Genomic DNA, 27,254 nt, shown 5'->3' on the forward strand with positions numbered 1-27,254 from the left:
AAAGTCAATATTACTATAGACCCTCCTTGTTGAAATTAAAAGTGTTTGGACATGATACTTAATATTTGAAGTTGGAAAACTTTATGTAAAAGTCAGTCTACCATGTTGTGCAAAACTCATAATGTAAGTCCTCACTTATTTGAACTATGGTCCCATAGGTGTATTAAAGGTATATTTCTTAGAAAAACTGCATTGGTGGCAGAGGCTAAATAAGTGGAGAGTTTAGGTAAAGGTTTTGCACATAAAGGCCAAATAAGTCGTACTTCAGGTGAACGTTTTGCACAGGAAGGTCAACTATGACCATGAAACTCATTTTGAAGTGACTAATTTCTTTGTCATCATTTTTTCCAATTATAAGTAATTTGGAACCAATTTATATACAATTTATGAAGAAATACGTGGCAAAGGAAGCATAATTACTAAGAGTCATTGTGCAGGAACACAACTGGTACCAAAGGCAAAATAAGTGGGTACTTCAGGTTAACGTTTTGCATAGGAAGGTCAGCTATGACCATGAAACTCATTTTGAAGTGCCTAATTTCTGTCATCATTTTTTCCAATTATAAGTAATTTGGAACCAATTGTTTTTATCATTGTCACTTAAGCCAATTTACTTTCATCATTCTTTCTACATACAACCCTGGACATACAATATTTCAAAAATCCTGACATCCAAATTTAATACGGATTGTACGGACTGTAGTGCAAACATTTTAAACATTGATCGTTCTGATCTTCAAATTTCATTAACAATAAATGTAACAACTATTTTTCTTTCAACATTCTTAAGAACAAATATGTACAATCAACATCAATACATATTGAAAAAGTTCTTAACAAACAATATATAACTTTGCAAAAATCATTATTACCCAACATTCTACAAAATGCCTAAATCTTGCAACACTTAATTTCTCCGAACATTGTCCACATCCAAAATCCATTCACAAACATATTGCTCCCTAACTTGTTGCAGTTCCTCCTACAAAGACAAAAATGCACAACATATCAATAAAATGCAACATTTCTATGAAAGCTCCACAACATGAAATTTTTTATAGCTTACAATTGTGTAAGTGAGCATTGTGTTTCAAATATAATAAAACAAACACAAAAAACATAAAATTAAGAGGGTTGACGAGCCAATTTGGCTTACCACAGATACAACCCCGGATGAGCCGGGGTATAGTGGATCGAACTCAAAATTGACTTGAATCAAAAGTTCATTTTTTTTTCAAACCAAACCGTTTCAAACTCGTGATGAGTCAGATTGATGGATTCAAATCCATTAGCACTATAATACATATACAATTTTAAATTAAATTAAATTAAATCCACGTATTTATCCCTGGTTACTTGAGTGCATTATTCCATCTAGTATCCAATTTTGCTATTCATTTTTAATTAAATTAATGAAACTATCACATCCGTGCTTTTATGGGTCAAGTTGTTTGATGTAATATAATATTTTTAACACTATTGTATAACTTACTCTACGTCAGCATCAGAACAAAAATACGAATCTAAATCTGCGAAAAAAATGTTACTAAGATCCTCAAACTAAAGAACATCACTTGATAAACTATATCTTTTCGGAAAAAAAACTACATGTGACGTGATGATGAAATTGTATTGTATATTAATTATTTTAGGAATAAAAGTTAAATCGATTAATTTACCATTAAGTTATAATATTTGGACGGTTACACTTTTGGAAAAAGTGTTTTTGTACTTATTATTAATTATAACTTTTATTCTAATAATAAGTGAAAACAAAAAACAAAAGAAGAAACAAATAGATCTTAAAATTAAAAAGAATAACTTTAAAATACGTGCTTCCAACAAATTTTCAATAGCTATGAATTGAGTGGTAAATAATAAAAATAAATAAACTTAGTATACTAATGAAATAGATAAAAGAACAACTTCAAGTTCAGTATCATGAGACTTACCACTTTGTGTCAATTCAATGCCCCATCCAAATGCTTCCATCGATGTGGGATAAGATATAACCTTTCCTTCTGTGCTACGAGCCTCATCAGGTAACAAAGGCCGTACTTTACAGAACACACGGATGTTCCCTTTCAGTTCCTGTAAAAACAGAGATTAGTATGGTTTGCATATTGTTTTACTTTTTTTCCATTACCAATGAAATTTAGCTCAGGGAATTACCAAAATCGTATTGTGCAATTCTTTCCTCAGTTTCTCCCCTACTGTAACTTTATATTCTGCATCTTCTAAACGCCTTTGCAACTCATGTACAAGCTTTTGTTGACCTTCAAATTCTGTTCTGGTCTCATTTGCAGATATGTCAGAAACCTAATAAGGAACAAAAGTCCAATGTATCATATCACAAGTCCAATGGGACTTCATTTTCTTTTAACTTTATGCCTCATTTATTACCTGCAGTTTCTCCTCTGTAGTGGAGAGCTTCTCTTGCAGCACCTTTATCCGCTCATCTTGCAAATTAAGATTTATCTTCAAATAAATTTTACTTTTTTAGACAATGAAATAAAATAATAATAATAATAATAAGTGAATAATATACCAAATTACTACAAGAAAATATAAACTACTTTAGACATGGGTATTTCTCATACCTTGGTCTGCATGGATTTTAGACTAGCATATTTTCAACTGATCATCCAAAGCTAACTGAAAGTGAATGTCTATTAGCTCATTTGCAAAATGAATTTCTTCATCACATGGAATATGCAATTTTGGGATAAAGCTTTCCTCAGTGAAAAAACCTTTTGTGCTAATCCGTTCTTCAAGGGCAACAACATCAAGGTGACTAAGAAAACACCTATAAAATAAAAAAATTAACATTTGAATTTCCAGAGAAAGATATAAAACCAGAGAATGAGGGAAAAAAACTAAATAAACATAGTCAAACACTTATATATGGATAATAATGAAACTGGCCTCCTAGAAGAGACCGAAGAAGATGATCAACAGCCCCAGTAAATTGAAAGAACAAAACCTATGCAAAAAACTTGTTCATACCAGGAAAATATTTTTTCAATAAAAACATTTATGCAGCACTGAAAGATCCATAAGCTGAAAAACACGAGAGATCAGTGTTAATACATTCAAACAAGTCCATTAAAGTAAAAATATCTACAATAGCACATCAAAATTAACAAAACCCTACGTACCTTCTTCCTCGTATGAGAAGTTTTACTTTGTTCACCAAGTTTCTTCATGACACTACACCAAAACCAAACAAGGATAACATCCATAAAATAATAAAACCAATAAATGGTGGAAAAAAGTAGAACGAAAATAACACATACCAAACAACAACTAAAGAGTTCCCAAAAGAACGGTCAAACGACCGCAGAACGGTGAAAACGCTCATTTTGGCCATTGCAATCAAAGCTTCGAAGATGTTCACGGGTTGATCGACGCCGGTTAGTGGAACAGACAATACTTTCGTCAACGACGACACTCCGACTCTCCGGCGAAGCTTTTGGGAAGAGGCATGAAAAAGGTTGGGTGGGAGAGAAGTCCTTCTATCTAGGGTTCTCTCTCTAAGGTTGTCTCACAATTCAATTTTGAAATGACAAAATAAAACCCGCCACTTGAAACTCTATTCCCATTTTCCTTTCCACATCATTTTCCTTTTTCTAATTTAATTTTCATGTGAACCAATGACATTTTGACACGTGGCTCATGTCAAAATGTTGTCGAATGTTGTTGTTAAAGTATCATTTCTCTTAAAAAAATACAAAAGAGATAAACTATGGTTGGAGTAGATAACATTAGCCCAAAAGTTTGAAGAGAAAAAAAAATTAAAAAAGAAAAATACAATTTTTTTTTTGTTTTGGTTTTTGCCTACATAATTTTCATATCTAGACAAATTGAGACAAAATATTGGGAGAAGTTAACTCGTTCTTCTAAGATGAAGAGATTTATATTTATAATTTCTAAAGAGGATAATCTCGTAAATTTAGAGAATAGTAATTCGTTGTAGCTTTAAGAAGTTAATATTCATTATAGTCAAAAGTGTGTTTAGTGAATTTGTTAAGCAGAAAACTTAAGAGACTAAGCAGAAAACTTAGGAGACTTGACCTAGTCTTAGGTATATGTGAATTTTTTTTTATGTCTTAATCTTTATAATAATTGTGTTTGTTAAATATTTTTGTGCAGAATGATTACAAAACGTGTATAGGCTCGATTCAAACCCATCAACTATAGTCACTTTGCACCAACAAAGTCGTATTAGAGTCAGCCTTCTGGGAAGTTCTTCTATAAACATCATATTATCTTTTGATAACGCAAGTTTGATATCTTAATTATAAAAATATTATCAATCATTTTTCACGTTAGACTTTTAGTGAAACCAGTAATGTTATAAGGAATTTTTAATGAGAAAGAATTAGCAATTCGAAAAAGAAAGGTTAATTAATATATAAAATTAAACATAAAGTTTAAGACTAAGGTTTGGAATAACACAGAATAATTTTTCAAATTCCAAAATCGTCTCTATTTATAGGAGTTTTATTAAAATCGCTGGAACTAACAAGTTTTGGAAAAATCGCCATATATAACTGGGTTTCTTTATAAGCACCCCTAATTGCAAGGATTTCATAAAAAACTGTCGAAAATGTATACATATCAATTTTTTTTTTGTTATTGATGGGTTAAAATTGGATTATGATAAATTTGGTTTTAATATCAATACAGACAATTAAATAATATAATATAAAATTCAATATTATTATATAAAAATAACTATATTGTTCAACATATATGATTCATACAATTGTCTCAATTGGGTTATAATATTTGTAAATTTGAGTCAATTTTACCATGTCCATTAAGTTTTCACAGATGGCGTTAAATTGTGATGACGTGTTTATGCTGATGTGCATTGTGTAATATGGTGAAATTTTTATTTAAATTAAAAAATTATGACATGACAAATTAGGGTTTTTTCATTCTGTAGAGGGGAGAAAAGGTTGTACCATCACACATAGTGGAGGCGCAAAGGAGATTGATTTTAAGGAGGAATCGATCTCGCGATGGCACTGCTTGCACGGATACTGGCGGTGAAACTAAACTCGCGGTAGGTAGCTATTTGTTCACGGTAGTCTCTTGCGATGATGGTAAATTGCGAAGGAACGTTGCGATTTGGTTAGTTATTGGGGGTTTCTCTGTTTTGATTTTCTGCAGGTCTGTGTGTCAGGTGATGGTGGCAGAAGGGTTCCCCTACTCTACGAGTTCGAGATTCTTGTTATTGCCATGGAGGAGGCTTGTAGAGATTTGCAAATCGCAGCGGCCATTTTTGTTGCGATTTTGATTTGGTTTTCTGCGTGTTCAGGTTCCTGGTGAAGAAGATGAATGTTGGAGCTAACATTACGAAGTCGTTATTAGGGTTTTTTCTGTGTGGAAGATACAAGTGATTCGCGCGAAGAAGATTGTGGTGAAAAGGTTTCCCTCCTCTTCGATTTTTGGATTTTGGAGAATGCCATGGAAGAGGCTTCCGATTTGGCTTGCAGAGATTATGGATGCGTTCGTGGAGATTTGTGAATCGTAGTGACCATGGAGGCGTTGTTGGCATTCCAGTGATGGTATGATGTGGTAGAGAAAATTGGGTGGTGGTGTGAGGTCTTGCGTTGTTGATGGCGGCGGTTGCCTGAGGCAGTGACGACAAGGTAGGCGTTGTTTGTGCTGTGAACAAGATGATGCGTTGAAGCTTAACAACGGCGCAAAGGAGGTCTTCTAATGAAGGTTGATGGAGGAGGACAAATTAGGATTAGGCGACGGCCTTACGGCAGCGCGACATGGACAATGATGGTGGCGGCACAGTTGCAGCATGACGACAAGGGTTAGGGAATTAGGGTTTTTGTGGAGAGGATGTTGATGTGGCAGCAAGGGTTATCAAATTCTATGTCATAACTTAAAATTTATTTCCACGTAATAAGATCACAGAGATTAGTATCACCACATTAACAGACTTTGACGCCATCTGTAACAACTTAACGGATAAAGCAAAATTGACTCAATTTCACAAATATTATGACCCAATTGAAACAGTTTCAAATATGAGGACCCACTTGAGATTCTCATATAAATATGAGACCATCCGAGGGTATGTGTAATTTTCTTCTTCGCTACATTCATTGTTTGGCACACTTCCTTGATCATATACCTACAACATAACATAATAGTTAATCGGTTATATTTTTTTTAAAAAATCATACAAATATGTTGAGATTGTTGATAGGGGGAGCACATGTTTCGCTGAATCCACAATCTCTATGATATCTGTTTTTGATGATGACAACACATAGTTAATAAAAACACATGTATATGTACTGTGTTATATGTGTTATGTGCTTATATGCTTACTGTGAGATTTGTACAAGCATACTGTGAACATATCATGTTGATTATTGCATACTACTGTGTTGGAAATGTGATTATATTTGTGTATGCATAATATGAGGTTTGAAATGGAAAAACCACATGCACCAAGCCTATCCGCATGACTTAATCGATTACAATGGTGTGATAATCAATTAAAGTCATTAGACAGCTTAAGCTTTAAATTGTGGCAAAACAACATGTTTTAAATCGATTAAGTTAGTGGTTAAATCGATTAAGTTAGTGGTTAAATCGATTAAAACTCGTGTATTTGCACAAATCTTTTTCAAGTGTGTTGTGATGGATTTTGAGAAGAAAAGTTTTCAAAATATACTAAGTGTTAAAACTTAATCGATTACATGCATATTGTATTAAATTAAGTTTGTTAAAGACTTGAAAATTATTTCATTACTTGACATAACGGTCATAACAGTCATATTTTTAAATATGTTGACCAAGCATTGCACGCAAATCGATTATATTAATTGTGCATTCAGTTAATGAGTTTGACTGTTGTTAATCTGTTATAATTGCGAGATAAAATCGATTAGATTAATAGCATAATCGATTAAAACATGTCTGATTTGAGTTAAACTATATATAGATGCATGATTATTTCTGCAGGAGAATTGATTTTAACACTTTCATATCTTGTTAAAATAGAATGACTCAATTTCTCACACCAAGAGGGGAAATGGAGGGGGGAATTGGTGAAGTGTAAAAAACACAATCTTTAAAAGACTTTTCACAAAAACTGATGCTTTTACTTTTCTTGAATTGCAAGATAATCAAATAGCAATGCATCGGAAACTTAATCGAATATGTAAACAATGCAATCGACTCAGTAAAAGAGTAAGGTTCAGAAAATTCAAACATTGTGTTTTTATACTGGTTTGGCCAAGCCTACATCCAGTGTCCTTCCAACCATAGGAAGGAAATGCACTATATTGATCAAGGTTTTTACAGAAGACCTTAGGTTACAAATGTAAAACTCCTCTCTAACCCTCTAATCAAAATGTAGGCAATACACAAACTAAACACTCTCAAAGTCAAGAACACCACACACTCTTCTTCATGTAATCACAATAGGGAACCTCAAACCAATCTTTAAAAGATTGCAGAGTCTGATCGCTCAATGACACTCAAATGAGCAAGTTGATCAGCCTTTGAAAAACACAACAGTCTTGCTCTTTAAGAAATCACAAGTAGTTGATCACCATGGTCACTCTTATTTCTTTGAGTTTTTTCTCTCTTCCTGTAAGATCACAACTTTCAGTAAAAGATATCGCACTATTAGATTTTCCAAAAGTTCTTACAAAAATCAAATTCGTGTCAATTTATAGAATAACACATCTCAGACACAATTTAATTGAATAAGCTACCAAAAGTAATCGAATATAATAATTCTGTTATAACAGTTAGCAGCAAACACGACAATTAATTGAATGCACAATTAATGCAGTCTACTATCATTTAATGTTTGTTCAACACAATTAAAATTATGACCGTTAGATAGTTATGTCAAGCATTAACAAAATTTCAATACAATAACAGACTTAATCGAATACAGTATGCATGTAATCGACTAAGTAACAATGTTAAGCATAGTTTTGAAAAACTTTCTCTTTGAAAAAAATCTCACAGCACACTTGAAAATAGTTTGTGCAAAGACACGAGTTTTAATCGATTCATGGTATAATGAAACCAACTTAAAACTGCACACATTTAAAGTTCAACATAAGTGCATGTGATTTTTCTTTTCAACATCATATATCATGCATTCACATATAAAAACACATATGTAACACAGTGATATGCAATGAGCAACACAATCATGCTCTCATATATGCTTAAACAAATTTAACACATTGATCAAAATCATATGACATGTAAATATAGAACATGACATAATACACATGTATTATTATGTGTTGTCATCATCAAAAACACATATATTACTGAGATTGTGGGTTAAGTTTAACCTTTGCTCCCCCTATCAACAATCTCAACATATATGTTTCAGAGAAATGCTTTAAAGTTTTATAGAAGAGGAAAACGCTCCAAGAACCAAGAGTTGTTGTGGTGTTCAAGTCTTGAAGGTTGTTTGAGAAGTTGGATTGATTGATTCAAACTGTCTGATCATTCTGCACAACAGAGGTGCATACTGCTAGATTAGGAAGGTCTTGCAAATGCATTAGTTTTGTTGTTTCCCTGTGGTGTATACAGGAAGAAGAACGTGTGATTCTTGACTTTGAGGGGGGATCACAAAGGGGTTAACTGTAGGAGAGGATTATTCTTGTTGCTAGTTTGTTGTAATTGGCTATTTTAGATTAGTGAGTTAGAGAGGTTGTTTACATTTTGACGAGTGAGGTCGCTGTAAAAACCTTATTGTAAAAACTCATATCTTATTGTGCAATTGGCTTTCGGTCTAAGGTTGATCGAAAGGACACTGGATGTAGGTTTGGCTGAACAAATATAAAAACTCAGAGTTTGAATCTTCTTCTCTTAACTCTCTGCATTTAATCGATTGCATAATATTTGTCTTTGAATACGCATATTGTTACATTGCATACATTTTTACTTGCGATTCAAGAAAAGTTTAAAGACTTACAATTTTAGGAAAAAGTTTGTAAAAGCGATCATTTTTATACATCACCAATTCCCCTCCCCCCCTCTTGGTGTGAGAAACGAAGCACATATTTTTTAACAAAATACATTTAGTTATTATTACCGGTGATGGTTGAAATGTGGCAAACTGTGAAGGCAGTTGACCCTGATAAATTTGCAACATAAATATTATCATTGCCTTCATTTCATTGACTTGTGATGTCAATGAGGATACCTGTAACATATGACATTATTTTAAAAGTAAGAAAAATGATACCTATCAAGTTAATCATAAAAGGAACAAACCAAGTAATTGATAAAATATTCATTAACTTGAGTTTGTAATTCAATTAGAAGGAGAAGTTGAAGATGATGCATTATGAGAACGAGCATTCACTCGAAAGACTTTAGATGGGTAAGGACCCAAACCTAGACTCTCAAGCGATGTCTGACAATACGGTTATGGCTAGTGCAGCAAAGGGAAACAACAACGGTTGTTTTTGATAATATGCTTCGGTTTTCGAACTGAGACATATACCGGTGAGGTAAAAAGGTGGAGACTTTTGGCCTCGGTTCAACTTGAGGTAATATGTCAAAGGTTTCTGCTTCGGTTTCCTTGCACCCGAAGTAGTAAGAAAGAAAAAAAAAGTGGGGGGGAGGGGTTATTACTACGATTCAACCGAGGTAATAAAATGGGCTTATGGCAGCGGTTCAGGCTAGAACCGTTGCCAAAGCCTTTTTTTTGGAAATAAATTAATTTCTAATTCCAAAATATTTAATTTTAAATAATTTAAGTTTCAATTAATTTAAAATCTCATTAAAATTATATTATTTTTCTTTTCAAACCAACTAACTTTTATTTCCAATTATACCGTTAATAAATTTTATTTTCAATTTCTTTTTTAATTAAATTTTATTTCTAAGCCTTTTAACTTTCCTATGTTTATTTTCAATTCTCTTCCTTTATTATTATGCTTTTTAAAACTTCCTAACAGGTCTTTATGGCCAAATCAGATAGCCAAACCCAAATGTACCAGCCCAGCCCAAACTAGGAACACCTCAGTCAGAACAGAGTTGCCAACGCCGGTCGCCGTGACCCCATGGCAGCACACATCAACACCTTCATTGGCCCCAACCATGCTTCAACCACAAAACCACTAGGGAACCTCAGATCCACGAATAAAAGAACCCAAACATGCAATCAAAAGCACCCCAAATTGAAAACTCCACAATCGCTAATTGCTAAAACAGAACAAGATCAAAACCCCTATTTCAATCATTGAAATTCCAATTACACCAGAAATCCTTAATTTCTCAATTTTAGCAAACACTAATCCCAAAATTAGAGAATAAAAAAAACCCTAAACCCAAAACTCGATGTCGTCACTACCTTCGCCAAACAGGGTGTCGCTGCCTCGTCATCTTCATACATTCCAAATCGCGAGCTCTTCACACATAAATTGAAACCCCCAAGATCATATTCGAAAACAAGAACAAAAAACCCTAAAACCAAAAAAAAAAAAACAAAACGAAGAATAACGCCTCCCCTTCTCACAAGATAAACTAGAAAAGGAGAAGAGGAAGGGAGCCTCCATCCTTGCACCACAAACCAAATCGGAGAGAATGAGAGTTCCCCGAAATCGTCAAACTAGAAACAGGGAGAAGAGGAAGAAGAAAAAGCTCTTCTTGTGCGACGAACGAGCCCTACCTAGATCGCACCTTCATAGTGTCATTGCCTCCTTCGAACAAAAGGGGTCGCGAGCACTTGACTTAGAGCCTGGAGCCACACCAGGAGTTACAAGCCCAGATTCTCGCCTCCACAAAGCCATAAAACAACAAAAAAATCTCTCCCCTAATCTAAGTTTTGATTTTTAGAATAGTAATTATCATATTTAGGGTTCGTCAGATTACTCATACCTAAGGATTTATAGGAAATCTGATTTACTAAATTTTTTTAGGGTTTCATCCTAATGTATTAATTAAGGGGAACGTCAGTGGGGAAAGGGTTTTTTGCCTTGGTTTTAGGAGCAACCAAGGCCAAAACCCCTGCACAAAGATTTTGTCAGGCTGCAAAAAGGATTGTCAGTTGGAGTAGGGGGTTTTAGGCCTCGGTTCTAAGAACAACCGATGCAAAAACTAATGCACAAATATTTTTTAGGTGAAAAGTCTTTTGTTGGTAGGTTTTGCAAACTTTATGGCCTCGATTACCTTCATAACCGAGGCAGTATCTACCCTATGGCTTCAGTTAACAAAGAATCGAGGCATATACATTAGTGAAAATTTCAAAAATGCCAACATGCCATATTATGCTTTGGTTTCTGATCAACCAAAGCATAATAGGCACGTTAGTGTCCTGCAGGTTGGAGGACACTAAGAACTAACATATTGACCATGGCCCATTCTAGTACGGATTCCTCATTTTTTGCCTTCAAACGTTCAATCGAACGATATCGCTTGCTTGGTCATCTGGCCTTATAGCTTAAGCTAGCTTGATATTAACTGTTTAATGTCGTAAATGTGTTAGCTTGATTGGCTACTCTTTTTCTGATAGTTCAAATTTGAATTGTTATATTTTTTCTGTGCAGATGACAATACCTTTCATACAAGCCACTTGGCCAACATAAAGAATACTGCTCGGTGAAGAACCTTCTTCGTTAACTATCACTCGCATTTATTCAGCCTAGGGAACATTCTAAGTGAACTCTTAGAGCTTACTTCTTGGTGAGGAACGCTCTCCGTGAACTCTCACTCGTGTTTATTTAGCATAGGGAATGTTCTAAGTTACCTCCTAAAGTTTACCGCTAAGTGATGAACGTTCTCTGTGAACTCTTACTCGCGTTTATTTAGATTAGATAATGTTCTAAGTGAACTCCTAGAGCTTACTGCTCAATGAGGAACGTTCTCCGTGAACTCTCACTCATGTTTATTCAGCCTAGAGAACGTTCTAAGTGTTACCAATGAGGAGCATTGGTGTCTTGAAGATATTATGGTTTTGATGATGCTACAAGATGAAGAACTTAAAGACTTTTGTTGTACTTATTTTAAAAGCCTTTTTGTAGAATAAATTGTATAGGAATTACTTTGTTGATGTAAGAACACTTAGAAGTTTTCCTGTTTAGAGAGTCTTTGTGCAGATAATTGATTATTTGGTATAATAATCGATTACCACGAGCCTATTTGGAAAAGAGTTGCTCGCGCAAATAATCGATTATTGTTTAGAATAATCGATTATCACTGTTTGATTTAATATTGTCCAGGTCGCGCAAATAATCGATTATCCTTAAGAATAATTGATTATCACTTTTTGAAAACCTCATAACGGACATAAATAATCGATTATCACATATGATAATAGATTATTTGTGGTAGTTGGGAGATGACTTTTTAGTTTCTAACCCTGGGCTTCTAAATAGGGGTCTTCACAACTATTAGGAAAAAAACTTTTCATTTGAGAGTATTAGAGCTTTGTGCCTAAGGGAAACTCTTTGTGAGTTAAAATACATCTATGTCATTTGAGAATACAGTTTGTTTGAGGAAGTTCTCAAGTGATAGTGTGCTCTTGTCAAGTCTTGTGAATAGGAGAAGTTCGCGCTTAGTGTATCTAAGATCAGAGCGGTTCTCTTCAAGTTGGTTGAGCGGTTTCTTCCGGTTCGTTTGTCGAAGGAAGGTTTTTGATGTTCTTAATTTATATTCATCTTATTGTAATTGTTAAATTGATTTTAGTGAAATAGTTAATAACTCGTTATAGTGATTAACGAGTAGACGTAGAATCTTTTGATTCGAACCAGGATAAAAATCATTTGTGTGATTTTTCTCTTCCCTACACTCTCTACACTTTTAGCACACCAAATGTTTGATAAAAGTTCTTCAATAAAATCATTTTTTTTAAACGGACCATTGTAACTTATTTACTGACCGCTACACGCTTTCTGCTTTTAACGATCGCTTACAATCCGCTGCGCGACTCACTGATACCTACACTAAGTCAACTCCTAAAGCTTACCGCTCGGTGAGGAATGTTCTTTGTGAACTCTCACTCATGTTTATACAACCTAGGGAACATTCTCAGTGAACTCCTAGAGCTCATTGATCAAGTAAAATAGAGAGCTTGTTTGGGCTTGGAGGCTGGTGTACTGTATAGGAAACAATTGATAATTAATCTGAGCAATAATAACTATTAATGGACAGTTAATGAGAATAATAGACATTGATTAAAAATTACTAGGAATAATGGTAAGCTCATTATAATATTTATAAATATATGTCTGACGGGGGAGGTCAGGTAATTAATTCTGATTAATCATATTTGTTACAAGATTATTACATAAAGCCACTAACTTGAGCATCATAGTGCCTTTGAGAGGTGTATCCACCATCTCAGCTTGGACAAGGAGGAGAAAGGGCAAACAATGTAACTTGGATGATGAAGGACTATGAGGAAGCTCATCCAATCTTCAGGATAACTTTAAGTGCTTTGAGTAACCTCAACCCCTTACCAAAACATAGCCATTTATGAAGGCTTAGGAAGAACGAACACAAATTTTGAATTCGAAGAAGAAAAATAATAGGTTGGAAGAGCGAACGATACCAAGATGGGTACAAAAAATATGAAAAGCTTAAATGGATGCCTAAGGGTGAACTTGAGTGAGGGAAAGCTCTTGGACTTGTTCTTTGGAACCTTTTTTACAAGTTTTCAGAATTTCTCTCTAATGATTTCAAATCTCTCTAACAGAGTTATATATTTTGTTCTTGTAATTTGCAAAACACTTTTGTTGTCTTTGTTTATAAGTGAAGTACAACACTTGTAAGGTTAACTTAGTAGAATTAGATCGTCTAGTCAGTTAAGTTGATACCAGGAGTGATTATACTTGTTCTAACCTTAGTTGTATAGCAGGAATATTTAAACTCGTTGTAATACTATATGATTAGTGGAACTCCTTAAAGGTAATTAAGAAAGATCTGAATGTAGTTCACTTTGAAACAAACCAATATAAAAACAGGTTTTTTTTATTGTAGATTGCCTAACCCTTGTAAAAGAAATTAAATAATGATTTGCGAAAAGTTTTAAAACTCTATTCAAACCCTCTTTCTAGAGTTTTCTTGTGTTACATACTCTATTTAAAAAAATAACTAAAATAAAAAAATAACGAATATAAAAACCAAATTGAATATAAAACATTAATCTTAATACTTGTCACTGATTTTGACACGTGACACCATGCTATTTTGACACGTAAACTTTTTTTGAAATTAAAATAATTTAAAAAAAATAAAAAGTGTAAAACAAAAAAGAACTACTAATTTATGTGACAACATTATTCATTAGTTATCTGTGTTTAGATGCCATTAAAAAAAACTAAATTGAATAAAATTAATGAAAATTAAAATCAAATTAAAAAATATATTATTAAAATTAAGTTAAATAAAATCAACATAAAAGACCAATTAATATTTATTTCTTATTCAAAACGGATGTTATTGTAATAAATATCTTAGATAACGACATTAAATAACGTGTGACTCAAGATCAATATATCTCTATCTAAAGCAGGTCCCTTCTACTTTTACCGAAAGTAGATGCCATTTAATAAAAAAACCCAAGTAGCATTCATACCAAACCAGTTTCCAGTTTCAACAGTTACAAGGATCCACATAATTTTTTTTCCAAATTTCTCTACGTTTTTCCAACCCAATATTTGGCTAAATTCCATGAATGTCAGACCTCATTAAAACGCACCCAAAACCCCACCTGTCAGATCTCATTAAAACGCACCCAAAACCCCACCTGTCAGATCTCATTAAAACGCACCCAAAACCCCTCTGAACGGACGCCAGGTGACAAGCCTCGAAGATCCGAAAATCAGATAGTGGAAAGCAGATGTCAACAACGGAGCGGACGTTCGTTTTAAGTAAAAATGAGTTTTTGAAATTTACGTCACACTCTCGTTGCATGCTCCTTCTTCTCCAAAACTATGATCTTCCATTTCTCCTCCTTCTCTCTAGAACTTCTCCCTTCTCTCTACCTGAACTAAACTTTTTCTTCTCCGATCATCATTCAGAAACCGTAGGAACACTTCCAGCATCTCAAGCTTCATCTTGAACCGAACGAGTTTCAAGTTTGAGCGGGTAAGTGTATCTGTCCGTAGTCGTTCGTCTTCTGTTACATGCAAACCAAGTTCTGGTTGCATGCGGGCGTGTACTCTAAGTTATTTTTGGTTTCATGTTGTTTGGTTAGTTTGAAGAAGTTATTGATCATTGAGGATAGAAAGATTTTATCCGGGCGAACCCCAAAACATACCTTTAGGACGTTCAATCACGTATTCAGATAAGAGAAGCTTATTTAATTTAATTTGTCTGATGATTTTGTTGTATGAACGATCGTTATCTGGATTAAATGATTATGATTTATGTTGGTTGAGATGTTAGAATGTATGAATGTGAATATGATTATTTCTTTGGAGTATGATTTATTAACATGATATGGATTTTTAAAGTATGTAAATTGATGTTGAATGTGATATTATAAGGTTATGAAAAGAATATATTGAAAAATGAGTTGAAGATAACTGAAAATCTAAGTATGAAATTCCACTATGATAATGTACGTTCGTCATTGAACGGTCCTTAACCGTTCGGTGTTTCTAGTAATAGTATGTGAAATTGGATTCTTTCATTTGGAAAGAATCCTAGTTGAGGACGAGCGTCTCCTTGTGAAAATACCGTGCTTGAGCGTTCGGCCAAGTGTAGTTGCATCCGCGTATCCATAAATAAACTCAAAATCTTGTAAATATATGTATTTGTATATATTAATCATTCTTAAACACACCTCCGCTAGTACCTTATTTATTAATCTTTTGTTTCAAGTTTAGTACTGCTCGACCTCACTCCAAGTCCTTTTAACGAATGACGCTAGGTCTTACACTAAGCGCTCGATCTCTGTTAGGGAATGACATCTCTTGATGACATTAACGTTCGTCCAACTTCAATAGAATTTTCCCATACCATGTTCGGTCATTGACTGACATTAGGTTTCCGTGTATGAAATATTTTAAGTATAATACTTTAACGTCTTGATGTGTTTATATATTTTTCTCCTACCTAGGATCCACATACGTGTTATATTCTTTAAGTCTTGGTTGGAATTCACGAGAGTCAGTTCATTTAACTGATTCATGATTGTAAGTAACGTTCGTTCCATATGGTAAAAAGTGTACTCGATTTATTCCTACATCGCATAGTAATCCCTCAGTCTTATTCTAATATGGAACAAACAACTTCTCGGTCTCGTTCCTAGCGTTCGTCCTCGTTCTGAAGAGGGCTGAACGTTCGGTATTTTATGTTTTTAGAACTTATGGTAAAAATGACTTTAAAATGAATAAGATTAAAAGATGAAGAGTATAAGAGATGAAAGAAAGTTTGTGAATTTTGGATGAGCGTTCCGGGGAGGAACAACTCTTGGTTGAATATTGAAATTTGTAAAGTATGAATGTGGAAATGCTTAGCTGGCGGTTCATCCTGATGTTCCGTGAGTACTCGTCCTCACGTAGAGGAGAGTAGTTCATGTGTGGGAATGGCAGGAGGTCCTAGTCCTTAGGGGTACTTTGGACGAAACAGACTAACCTCGGGTGGCAGCTGATGAGAATTAAGTTACTACATCACCCGGGTGCACAAACGTCGTAGCTACACAGAATTCATACAATCCGGACAGTCAGTCTAGTGATAGGATGTATATGTTATGCATGTTAAATTTTAACTTGTACGTTTGATTGTTTGAAGTGTATGTTTATACTTGAATTAAATTACATAAGCTTATCCTGCGTTTTCCTTGTGTTGTCTCGTCCTTGTACGTCCGTCTTGATGTTGCAATGATCATCCATGTGGATGTGAGCAGATGGAGATGCGCTGTTGGAGGATGCGCTAGAAGAAGAAAATTTAATAGAAGTGGAAGTGAAGACCGAGCAATAGGAATGTTCGGCTAGTTTATATTAGTTTTGTTGTGAGGTGATCGTTCGGTCACCTCCTCTCTTTTGTTTCAAAATAAGCGTTCGGTATGTAGCTTTTGTAAACTGTTCGTTCATGTTTTTCTCTTATCTGGTACAGATTAAGTTGTATATCTTCATGTAAGGTCGTTCGGCCATAGTCGTGCGTTATTTTAGTGTAAGACTGAACTGAATTATTATTAAATGTAATCAATTCTATTATATGGTTTTATCACTGTATTTTTGGGATGTTACAATGAACACCCGAAACAGAAGCCAACAACCCAATAATGGAAAGAGAGAAACAAGTGATGGAATCAATCTCCAATAAAAGTCAAGACTTTTAAGAGGCATGGTAGTTCAAATTCTTTTTAGCACCATTTACAGAAATTATTTGGTCCTACAACAAGGAAAAGAAAATAGAAGATTGTAAGACGAACAATAATATGGGCACGAGAAGCATCCTCATTTCTAACAACAGTGAGTGAAACTAAATATTGCTGAAGGGTGAAATACAGAAGCACAAGCTTTCCCTGTTGCAGAAGCTAAATGAGTAAAGGCTTACCTTCAGTTCTTCCACCTTAGAGTTTTGTATCTATTCCCTCCACTGTGTTCATACATAAATTCAAGTGGGGGAATGATCTTGTGGAGCATCTCATCTACATGTTCGGAATACCATAACTTCCATCTCCTCGAGAAAATAAGAGGGAGGATGAAAATTCCAAAGCCAAAAATACATCCCAACTCGGCACTTAAAATATTCCAATCAATTGAACTCTCACTGTGGGAATGAGCATTTGGTGTTTCAGGTGATGTCCCTTCATCATTGCTGCAACTATGGATCAGAGGAACTCCACATAACTCTTCGTTCCCTTCAAAGGAATCTGCATCGAAGGATTGAATTTGTGTACCCTTTGGAATTTCTCCCACTAGTTCATTAAACGAGAGATTCAAATATGCAAGGAAAGATAGACTTGCAAGCTCTGTTGGAATTAGCCCATCAAAAGAATTTTCTGACAAATCTAAAGACTCAAGATTCTTCAAATTTCCAATAGATGATGGGATGTGACCGGAGAGGGCATTATTTGACAAATTTAGAGCATTCAAGGCCTTGAACTGCATTAGCTCATTTGGTATTGGACCCTCAAAATTGTTGCTCGACATATCCAAGTACGTGAATATCTTTTGGATTCTGACCAACTCCATTTGCTTACCTTTGTTGGTAATGGTAATTGAATTCTGAAGTCGAGAAATATCCACTGCATTATAAGATTCAGTGGATGACTGGTCAAGGATAGAGCGAGAGGCGTTTGTAAAAAGTTTAGCTATTCTTGCTAATAGAGATTTGTCCACACTTGACAATAAATCCTGAAAATTCTTGGGGTCGTAGTGATCATAGAGATCAATAAATAAGTGGCCAAATTCGGACACACCATTATCATCTCGCATCATTGCTTTCCAACTGTTTAGCAGTGCTCCTGGTATTTCACCACTGAAATTATTGGAGGCTAGATCAACAATATGGAGCATTTTCCAATCAGCACTGCTTCTCGGGCATCCAATTGAGCCATGAAGTTTGTTTAACCCTAAATCCATAATTCTCAAGGTGGAAATATTACTTAAGAAGCATGGAAATCTGTCAGTTAATGAGTTTTTTTGAAGGTTTAGGACTTGCAGATTTTGGCAATTAGCTAAAGATTTTGGGATGATACCCTCCAAAAGGTTGTCATTTAGATCCAACAACTTTAGATTACATGAAGTTGGCACTGAATTAGGAATATAGCCACGGAGTTTGTTTGCACCAAAATTCAACACTCTTAGACTACTCATCGTAGCAAAACACTCGGGAATCGTCCCAACAAAGTTATTGTGGGAAAGATCTAGCAGGTGAAGACTTGAAGCATTGCAAAAGGATTCAGGGATTTGTCCCTGAAAGCTGTTGTTTGAAAAAGACAACAAATTTATGAAAGGAAGACGATTTCCAATGTCCAGTGGAATGACAGAGTTGAATCTATTGTTTGAATAGTCCAAGCAATTTACTAACGTTGGAATGAAAGGAATAGACCCTTGTAGTTGATTGAAACTAAGATCCAAGAGCAAAAGGTTTGAACTAAGGTTCCAGAAACTTCCTTCAAAACTTGTCAGAAAATTTTTGGAAAGATTAAAGTGAGCAAGATATTCATTTTCCCAGATCCAGTGTGGTATTGAGCCCTCGATCTCGTTGTCAGCTAGATCAAGACGTAGTAGTGTGGATTGATTTCTTAAGAAACTGGGGATTCCTCTCAACTTGCAAGATGACAACATCAGAATTCTGAGATTAGGATAGTTTGACAGGTCATGAACATCCCTATAGTTTATATCAACTGACAAATTGTTACCTGAGAGACCTAATGAAGTTAAGTTACTAAGCTTTCGAATCATATCCAATTGTATTGTGCCATTGAGCTTATTTCCATTCAGTTGGATAAGGCGAAGTGTTGTAGTGTGAAAAATAGAGGCAGGAATTGTACCATGGAAGTTGTTGTTACCTAAATCAAGCATCTCTAATAAACGGGAGGCAAAAACAAACTCATCCAAGGAACCGTTGAATTGATTAAAAGGTACTTTAAGTTCTCTCAGACATGGGAGTTTAAGAAGAGATGAGGGGAGTTTCCCACTGAAAAAGTTAAATCCTAAATCAATGCTGATAAGATTTTTATGAACCTCAAAATGATTGGGTGATAACACACCAGTCAAATGATTATGATAGAGGGATAAATATGTGAGATTCTTGGACATATTAAAAGAAGGGAGTGAACCTGTGAAGTTATTGTAAGACAAGTCTAGATAAACAAGTTGGGTGAGTTCAGAGATTGAACTTGGAAGTGTTCCATTAAATTGGCAGTTAGATAAATCAATTCTAGACAACTGCTTCAGATTAGAAATCTCACATGGAAGCAATCCTGAGAAATTTGTATTGCTAAGATTCATGTCATAAAGAGAACCACGTGATCGGAAGTTTGGTAAAGAACCCCTAAGACCTTCATTGTCTGATATGTCAAGGATTGCCAAAGTTGGAATTTGGAAGATATCTTTTGGAAATGAGCCATTCAAAACACAATTTCTGAGCTGCAATTTGACTAACTTAGACAATTTTGCAAGGGATTCCGGCACTGTGCTTGACATATTATTGTGGCTAAAGTTTAGAACAGTGAGTGACTGAAGCTTAGAAAGTGATGAATCAATAGGTCCAGGGAGATTGCATGATGACATGCTCAAAACACGTAGCTTGTGCAATGAAGATAAAGCATGGGACCATTCATGACCTTTGACAGATATTGATACACCATCAAGATACAATTCTGTGATATTTGTAAGGTTTGGTAGTAAAAGCATTTCTAGATTTGGCTTCTCAAGTTTTAGCCTGTGGCTTGAGGTAAATGAGGAAGAAAAATCAAGAGTAACTAACCTTCTGAGTTGAGAAATCTCATGTGGAATCTGCCCCTCAAATCCAGCATTAGACAAGTTCAAATACCTCAAATCACTTAACTTGTACAGTTCTGAAGGAATCACTGAACTTAAGTTATTAAAAGCCAAATTCAAGCTTTGTAGATATTGAAGGTTGAAAAGAATGCTTGAATTAACAAATCCTCCTGAGATAGACTCTTCACTGAGATCAAGGGCTATAACACGACCCTCGTTGCATGTCACTCCATGCCATTCACAACAATCTTCATTTTGGTTCCAAAGAGTAAGCTTTTTGGATACTGCAGGGTTAAATATAAGGCTACTTTTTAAATGGAGCAACACAGAACACTGATGGCCAAGAAAATAACCATTTGCTGGAAAAATGTTGACACCACAGTTTATTAAGTAAAATGGTATCAAGAAAAGCAACAAGAGAGTGTGTCTCCTCATTATAAGCTTTGAGAAGGTGTTGTGTGGTACTAAAAATTATGGTACCATGGTAAAGACATATTATCATTTCAAAACATATCATTATCCTTTTATAGACTATCATTATTGGTCATGTTAGTCTACCAGTCTAACATAAGTTGGAAAGCACAAGAACCATTACTATCAAAGTATTGTCAGTAGGTTTCCATTTTCATGTAGTTCACATTAATAGTTATATTAATATGTTAAAAAAATTATTTTAAATTAATCACTATTCAACAAAGTTTCATTTTCTTTCACTCAAATATCTACGTTGATTATAACATAAAAAAATTTAATAAAAGGTTGCAATAAATTTTAAATTGAAGTTTTCAAATTTTATTAATAATTAATTTTTTAAAGGATATGGGTATGTGAATTTGTTTTAGTGGCTAGTTATCTAGGGGTAGGTGAATTGAAGGTAGGAAGTGTTGAATTTTTCAAACATACTGTTGATATGAGATGATTGGGTGCCATTTTGAATTATTCCTTCCTTAAAGTCATCATGCTGGTCGAAATGGAAGTCTTTTTCGCACATTCCAGAAGAAGAAATTTAAAACAGATATTTTTCATATCGAAGTTGTGTATATATTTTAGAATTTTATTAAAGTTTTAAAATGGTGGAACAAAATATTACTAAATATTTGTTTGACAGAATATAATTAAGATTAAAAATTTAAATAAGTTTAAATAGAAGCATCGGCAGTCAGAGCTGAAATAAAATATTTTTTACCTTCCATTTATATTTATTGCAATAAACAGACAATATTTATTTTGTATCTTACAATGTGAAGAGATGGCAAATATACGTGATAGAGAACTGAGAAGCTTGTACAGTTTACTTTGCTTAAATGTAAGATATATTTTGTGCAAAGTTACTTCTAGCACTTATAATAGGTGTTTGGTTTTGTTTAGAAATTTGAGGTCATCGTCTATATATATATATATATATATATATATATATATATATATATATATATATATATATATATATATATATATATATATATATATATATATATATATATATATATATTCGTTGAAAAATCAAAAGCATCTTTCAATTTTGTTAGTCAAATAGTTGGACTTGATCAGTTGTGTCTTTTCCACAATTGCGAAGGAACATAGAATTTTTGTAGAAAGTGGAAGTAGCAAACAGATTTGGAAGACAACGTGGAAAGCATTGTTTATGAAGTCGAGATAATCACATTTAAATTTATATATACAAATAAAAATTTTCCTCCCAGGAGCTATACGTGAAATGTATTGTCCATGTCTTTTGTAATAATTAATGTAATATTATAGTTAGTGTTGTCAAAACGGATAATCTGGTCCGATACACCACGGGTTGATCAATTAGTGAGTCAATCTAACTCGACTCACTTATTAGTGAACATCTCACTTAATGTTTGCTCAGAACAACAAAGTGATTTTTTATTTTCTACCGTTAATATAACATTTGAAAATTAAGTTTTTTTTCTAAAGATACCAAGCGTTAAGTAAATACTTCATCATTGGATGAAGTAACAATTTACCTCATGGTATTGTTCAGACTAAGTAAACGCTTCTTGTTATTTTGTATTTTTCATAGAAATAACGCTTAGCACGTTATGTTTTTCTTTGTGTTTTAGGTTCAGTCTTTTAGAATCTTTTGGTCAATGAAATTGTCTTGAAATTGTATCGTTTTCCCGATAGTTATACTGAATACCCCTTGGGTATAGTAAGCTTACGCGTTTAGCTCAAACTCTTTTACAGTCGTCACTAGTGCAGTCAGGAAAAACGACAGCGGTTATTTTCGCTCATAGACAGTTGTTCTTGAATCGAAGCATATACAGGCGAGGTAAAAAGGGGTGGGTTTTTGGTCTCGATTTTGAACCGAGGCATAAAGGGATGGGCTTTTGGTCTCAGTTCACAGTAACCGAAACAGTAGGTCTGTTTTTTTTTCTTTTTTAAGGACTTTTGACTCCTTCTGAACCGAGTTAGTAAGGTGATTATTTTCTTTTTTGCTATTGTCTGTTCGGGTTAAACCGGGTCAGAGAAGGTAGCACTTTGGCATTTTCACTCTCGAGTCCCACCAATCTTCACAGCCAGAGAACCAAGCGAGAGAACCAAGCCATAAAACCACCGATATTCTCCATTTTCACAGCCAGAGAACCAAGCCACAAAACCCACCAAGCCACAGAACCAGCACGCCGCCGCCGCGACTGTCGCACAATATCGTGACACAGATTAGAAAGGAGGGAACCAGAAAGGCAACCATTGTTGGACCACCACAGAACCACTGAAGAACCAGGACGCCGCCACGACTCCACCAATCTTCAACACTCCATTCATCATACCACCTTTATTGGCCACCACAGAACCACCGCGAGAGCTCTCTCTCTCCTTTACACAACCTACAATCAGAAAGGAAACTAGCAGATCGCATCACCACCGCCGTAGCCACTGCCAGCGTCCACGTAGATCGCAAATCCCCCAACCTCACTTCGCGCAACCCTGTTCAACCTCCATTCATCCTCATCAGCAATTTTCAACCTGCAAAATCAAGCTAAACCTGTTAGGGATGGGTTGAACCCTAGAATCGTTGTGAAAAGGTGGAAGCTTGACATTTTTTGTGGCGACGTTGAGGATGGAGCCTCCGCCGTGGAAGATTGAAGGCAGTAAGATTGAAGCAGTGGTTGAGGCAGCAGCAGCGAAGGCAATAGTGGCGGAGGTAGCACTGGCGAAGAACGACGAAGAGCAGTGTAATGCGCAACCACTAGCAAGACGGAGGCAGGCGAGACCACTGGCAGCATAGGGGTGTCGCGGCGGGCCAAGGGGTGGCACTGGTGGACGAACTCGCAGAGGAAGAAGAAGGTATACGCAGAGGAAGAAGAACGTATATAAGCAGAGGAAGAAGAAGTTGTCGATGCAAATGGAGTTTCTGCGGGTTTTGAAAAAATGAAGTGGAGCTACTACCTCGGTCACTCAAACACGCGAGGTAATAGCCCCATATAACACCGGTTAAAAGTAGGCAAGTAGTATATGGAGCAGGCGTAACAGGCAGGTGGAGCAGGCGTAGCAGGCAAGTGGCAGGTGCAGCAGTGGTTTAGGCATCGGTTTCCCTGCAGACCGAGGCAATTGGGAGTGGTTTAGGCACCGGTTTCCCAGCAAACCGAGGCAATAGGGAGTTGTCAGCAATTTGCAGACTTTTTAGACTGAGTAACAGAGCGGTTTAGGCATTGGTTGTGGTCAACCCGAAGCAATAGATGCACTGTGCAGTGTTATAGGCTGCAGGTATCATGTGAACCGAAGCAATATCTCAGTTCCACCACGAGTTAAATTTTGACCAAAGTATATATGGTTGTACGCTTCGGTTTTCGCATAACCGAAGTGTCGCAACCGGAAAATCGCGACGGGACGACGACCCGTGAAAAAGAAACGAGAACGGTTTTGAAAAAAGAGATTTGGAGTCGCCACCATAGTTTATTCTGGAAAACTACGGAAAAACCATAAAATGATAAGGCATGGTCTGCGAAACTGAGATTCTATGTTCGAGAATCGGTTACGTGTAGGGAAGGTATTAGCACCCTACAACGCCTGCCTAAGGCAGTACCTTTAATTAAATACACGAATATGATGTGGTTTTCAGATTGTTTAACTTTCCCTTAAAATAAAACTCTAAAGAAACAAACAATATTTTTTAGCTTTTTGGGCCCGACAAGGATTGACCTTGCTCCTACGTATTCTCATTCAGAATGAGAAATCAGGGTTCCGTAGTTCGTTTAGAAAACTGCTTGAAATTTTGTTTAGGAAATTGTTTGAGAATTTTGTTTGGAAATGATTTTGGATAAATTTGGATTTTTGGGAAAGTGAACCTGACAAGGACTAGCCTTGCTCCTACGTATCTCCACTTTTGATGGAGAATAAAGGATCACGTAGTTCTGGCCAGCAATATGGTTGGTTCATTTGAAAGTATTAATATTTATAGTTTTTGTAGACTTTATATATTTTTGGTATTTTAATTTAAAAAAAGAGAAAAGGTTTTTAGCACAAGGACGATGCGAGCGATCACACGTGTGCTTAACCTTTAAAACATATTTTTATAATTTTATTTAAGAAAGAGGAAAGGTTTTTAGCACAAGGACGATGCGAGCGATCACACGTGTGCTTAACCTTTAAAACATATTTTTTGTAATTTTATTTAAGAAAAAGAAAAGGTTTTTTAGCACAAGGACGATGCGAGCGATCACACGTGTGCTTAACCTTTAAAACATATTTTTTGTAATTTTTATTTAAGAAAAAGAAAAAGTTTTTAGCACAAGGACGATGCGAGCGATCACACGTGTGCTTAACCTTTAAAACATATTTTTTGTAATTTTTAATTAATTATTTTTATTTGTAATTTTTATGTAAAACGAGACAAACAAACCAATAGATAAAAATAAAACGAAAAGGGTGAGGAAACTATACAAGGAGTTATATACAATAAAGACCAAATAATCAAATAAAGAAACAAGCATAAGAAATGAAACAAAAGAAAAAGTTCAACAGGAATAGGGGTACAAAGATAAAAACCAGGGGTGCTGAGTGAAATTGAAGCTCCTTTGTTTGGGGCCAATATTCTTCTTCTCCAACTTTGGATCTGCTAGGGGTGTAAACATGAAAACGGAGGTGCAGATAAAGTTATTATTGTCTTTTATTTGTTTAAAGGTTTGGATGGGTCCGAGTCCAGGGAATGGATGGAGGTGTGCGGGTGAGAAACGAGGTTGCACGAAGAATTGGCTTGAACATTTCTCTCCTCATGGCTTCAGCTTTCCTTTTATAGTGACCTTTGCTGTTTCACTGATAAATTATTTTATATTTTGGACCTCTGGATTAGCTTTAGTATAATTTCGAAATCAGGCTTGACTGTTTCATTTCTGGCACTGACGTTGGCTTACTGTTTGGCTCATATCTTTTTCCACAGAGCTCTAAATGCAATGAAACTTTTTGGGTTGGATTCTAAACTCAAAGGGCTTTCATTTGAATATTCACACATAATTTTTGGACCTCTGGACTAGATGCAGTATAATTTCGAAATCAGGCTTAACTGTTTCGTTTCTGGCACTGACCTTGGCTTACTGTTTGGCTCATATCTTTTTCCACAGAGCTCTAAATGCAATGAAACTTTTTGGGTTGGATTCTAGATTCAAAGGGCTTTCATTTGAATACTCACACATAATTTTTGGACCTCTGGACTAGTAGCTGCTCAATTTTGAAGAGATAAGTGGGGAAAGGATTTTAGTGTTTAGTCATGATTATGGTAATCAATTTTGCGGGTGAAATATGTTGATACTGGTTTGCTGAAGGGGTGTAAGAAATACGGAGAATACAGAATAGGAAAGAGATTGAAAGTAATTGGGTTTCATATGAGCAAGAATCCAGATCTATGGATTTGGTTTTGGAGGAATGAAGAGATTGAAAGGAAAAAGAAAATCTCCCTCTACTCTGGAACGTCCTCCCCTTTTGGAAAAAAAACACCCCCTGGTTGCTTGGTGTCCAACTTCTTTTAAAGCCAATGTCCCCACTTCTTGTGCTTGCAAAAAAATTAAACCAAACACGGGCCCTCCACTCTCTTCATTTCAGTGGAATGAGTGCACTTTTAAAAGAGACAAAAACAATATTCTCCATCAAAATAATGGGGCGGCTGGTGCAGTAAGATTAGATGGTGAAGTATGGAAGCAATGAGAGCTGTTGATGGCGGGATGTGGTGATGAAGGAAAACGTATATTTTCCATTCATAATGATATTAACATTTAAACAGACTTCCGCCCAAAGGTGGAATAACTATATCATGCATTTAGTCAACATCATACACAGAATATCATATACAAGCAATCTTAAGGTTCAAATTTAGTGGCCTACCTCTTGAAGCTATCTTTTATTTTCCCTTTCTGTTTCAGCTTCAGCAACGCCTGGTCCAGTAGTCTCTTGTTTTCATTTCCGCTTCTATTTACTCTCTTCGTTTCACCTCTGTGATCCAGCAACTTCACTTCCAGTCCTCCTTGCTTCAGTCTCGTCCCCTCTTTTCAAAACTCCTCTCTTCCCTTTTTTCTTTTTTTGATCCTCTTCCCGATCCGTTTTCTATTGCCAACCTCCTGTATCTCCTCGGTCTCAGCTGATTCCTCTTTTTTTCTGTAAGGTCCCCTTTAGTTGGTGAGAATTCAGAGTCTTGTCGTTCTGTAAAGGGACTTTACATAGTTGCAAGATGGGCCGCCGTGCAAGAGGGATACCACCGTTTGTGTTTTACAACCCAAAAGCCAAGGTGAAGCCAAAAATGATTAAATCATTTTTGAGAGATACCAACACTGCCTCACTGCTTTCTAGGAGTTCCACATCCTCTGATTTTGTTCTCTCTAA

At 35.4% G+C, this 27,254-nt stretch overlaps 2 protein-coding genes across 5 annotated transcripts; both read right to left on the bottom strand.

Moving 5' to 3' along the window:
* Positions 1 to 711: 711 nt before the first annotated feature.
* Positions 712 to 27,254, bottom strand: LOC108346391 (kinesin-like protein KIN-14D). Of its 4 annotated transcripts, XM_017585479.2 has the most exons (9): positions 3,297 to 3,571; positions 3,159 to 3,210; positions 3,007 to 3,060; positions 2,751 to 2,806; positions 2,601 to 2,655; positions 2,404 to 2,478; positions 2,173 to 2,319; positions 1,953 to 2,091; positions 712 to 982 (listed from the first exon to the last, which is right to left on the bottom strand). In XM_017585479.2, exons 5-9 carry the CDS (start codon positions 2,610 to 2,612, stop codon positions 963 to 965), a joined length of 393 nt encoding a protein of 130 aa, XP_017440968.1. In that variant the 5' UTR covers positions 2,613 to 2,655; positions 2,751 to 2,806; positions 3,007 to 3,060; positions 3,159 to 3,210; positions 3,297 to 3,571; the 3' UTR covers positions 712 to 962. The 4 variants fall into 4 exon arrangements, with proteins under 4 accessions (XP_017440968.1, XP_052724490.1, XP_052724491.1 ...); XM_052868530.1 differs by lacking the exon at positions 3,297 to 3,571 and adding an exon at positions 26,760 to 27,254 and having other exon boundaries at positions 2,601 to 2,806; XM_052868531.1 differs by lacking the exon at positions 3,007 to 3,060.
* On the bottom strand, positions 14,399 to 21,715 carry LOC108318685 (receptor-like protein 35). Its single transcript, XM_017556406.2, has one exon. The coding sequence runs from the start codon at positions 20,853 to 20,855 to the stop codon at positions 17,526 to 17,528; it is 3,330 nt and encodes a 1,109-aa protein (XP_017411895.1). The 5' UTR covers positions 20,856 to 21,715; the 3' UTR covers positions 14,399 to 17,525.

The sequence above is a fragment of the Vigna angularis genome, chromosome 9, assembly GCF_016808095.1.
Source record: "Vigna angularis cultivar LongXiaoDou No.4 chromosome 9, ASM1680809v1, whole genome shotgun sequence".
Lineage (NCBI taxonomy): Eukaryota > Viridiplantae > Streptophyta > Magnoliopsida > Fabales > Fabaceae > Vigna > Vigna angularis.

Excerpts from the sequence above, each read along its gene's own strand:
- LOC108346391 (XM_017585478.2), bottom strand. Across the intron at positions 2,320-2,403 it reads CTACAGAGGAGAAACTGCAG|GTTTCTGACATATCTGCAAA; the intron begins GTAATAAATGAG and ends GTTCCTTATTAG. Across the intron at positions 2,092-2,172 it reads AATTGCACAATACGATTTTG|GAACTGAAAGGGAACATCCG; the intron begins GTAATTCCCTGA and ends CTGTTTTTACAG.
- LOC108318685 (XM_017556406.2), bottom strand. The coding sequence starts at position 20,855 with ATGAGGAGACACACTCTCTTGTTGCTTTTCTTGATACCATTTTACTTA.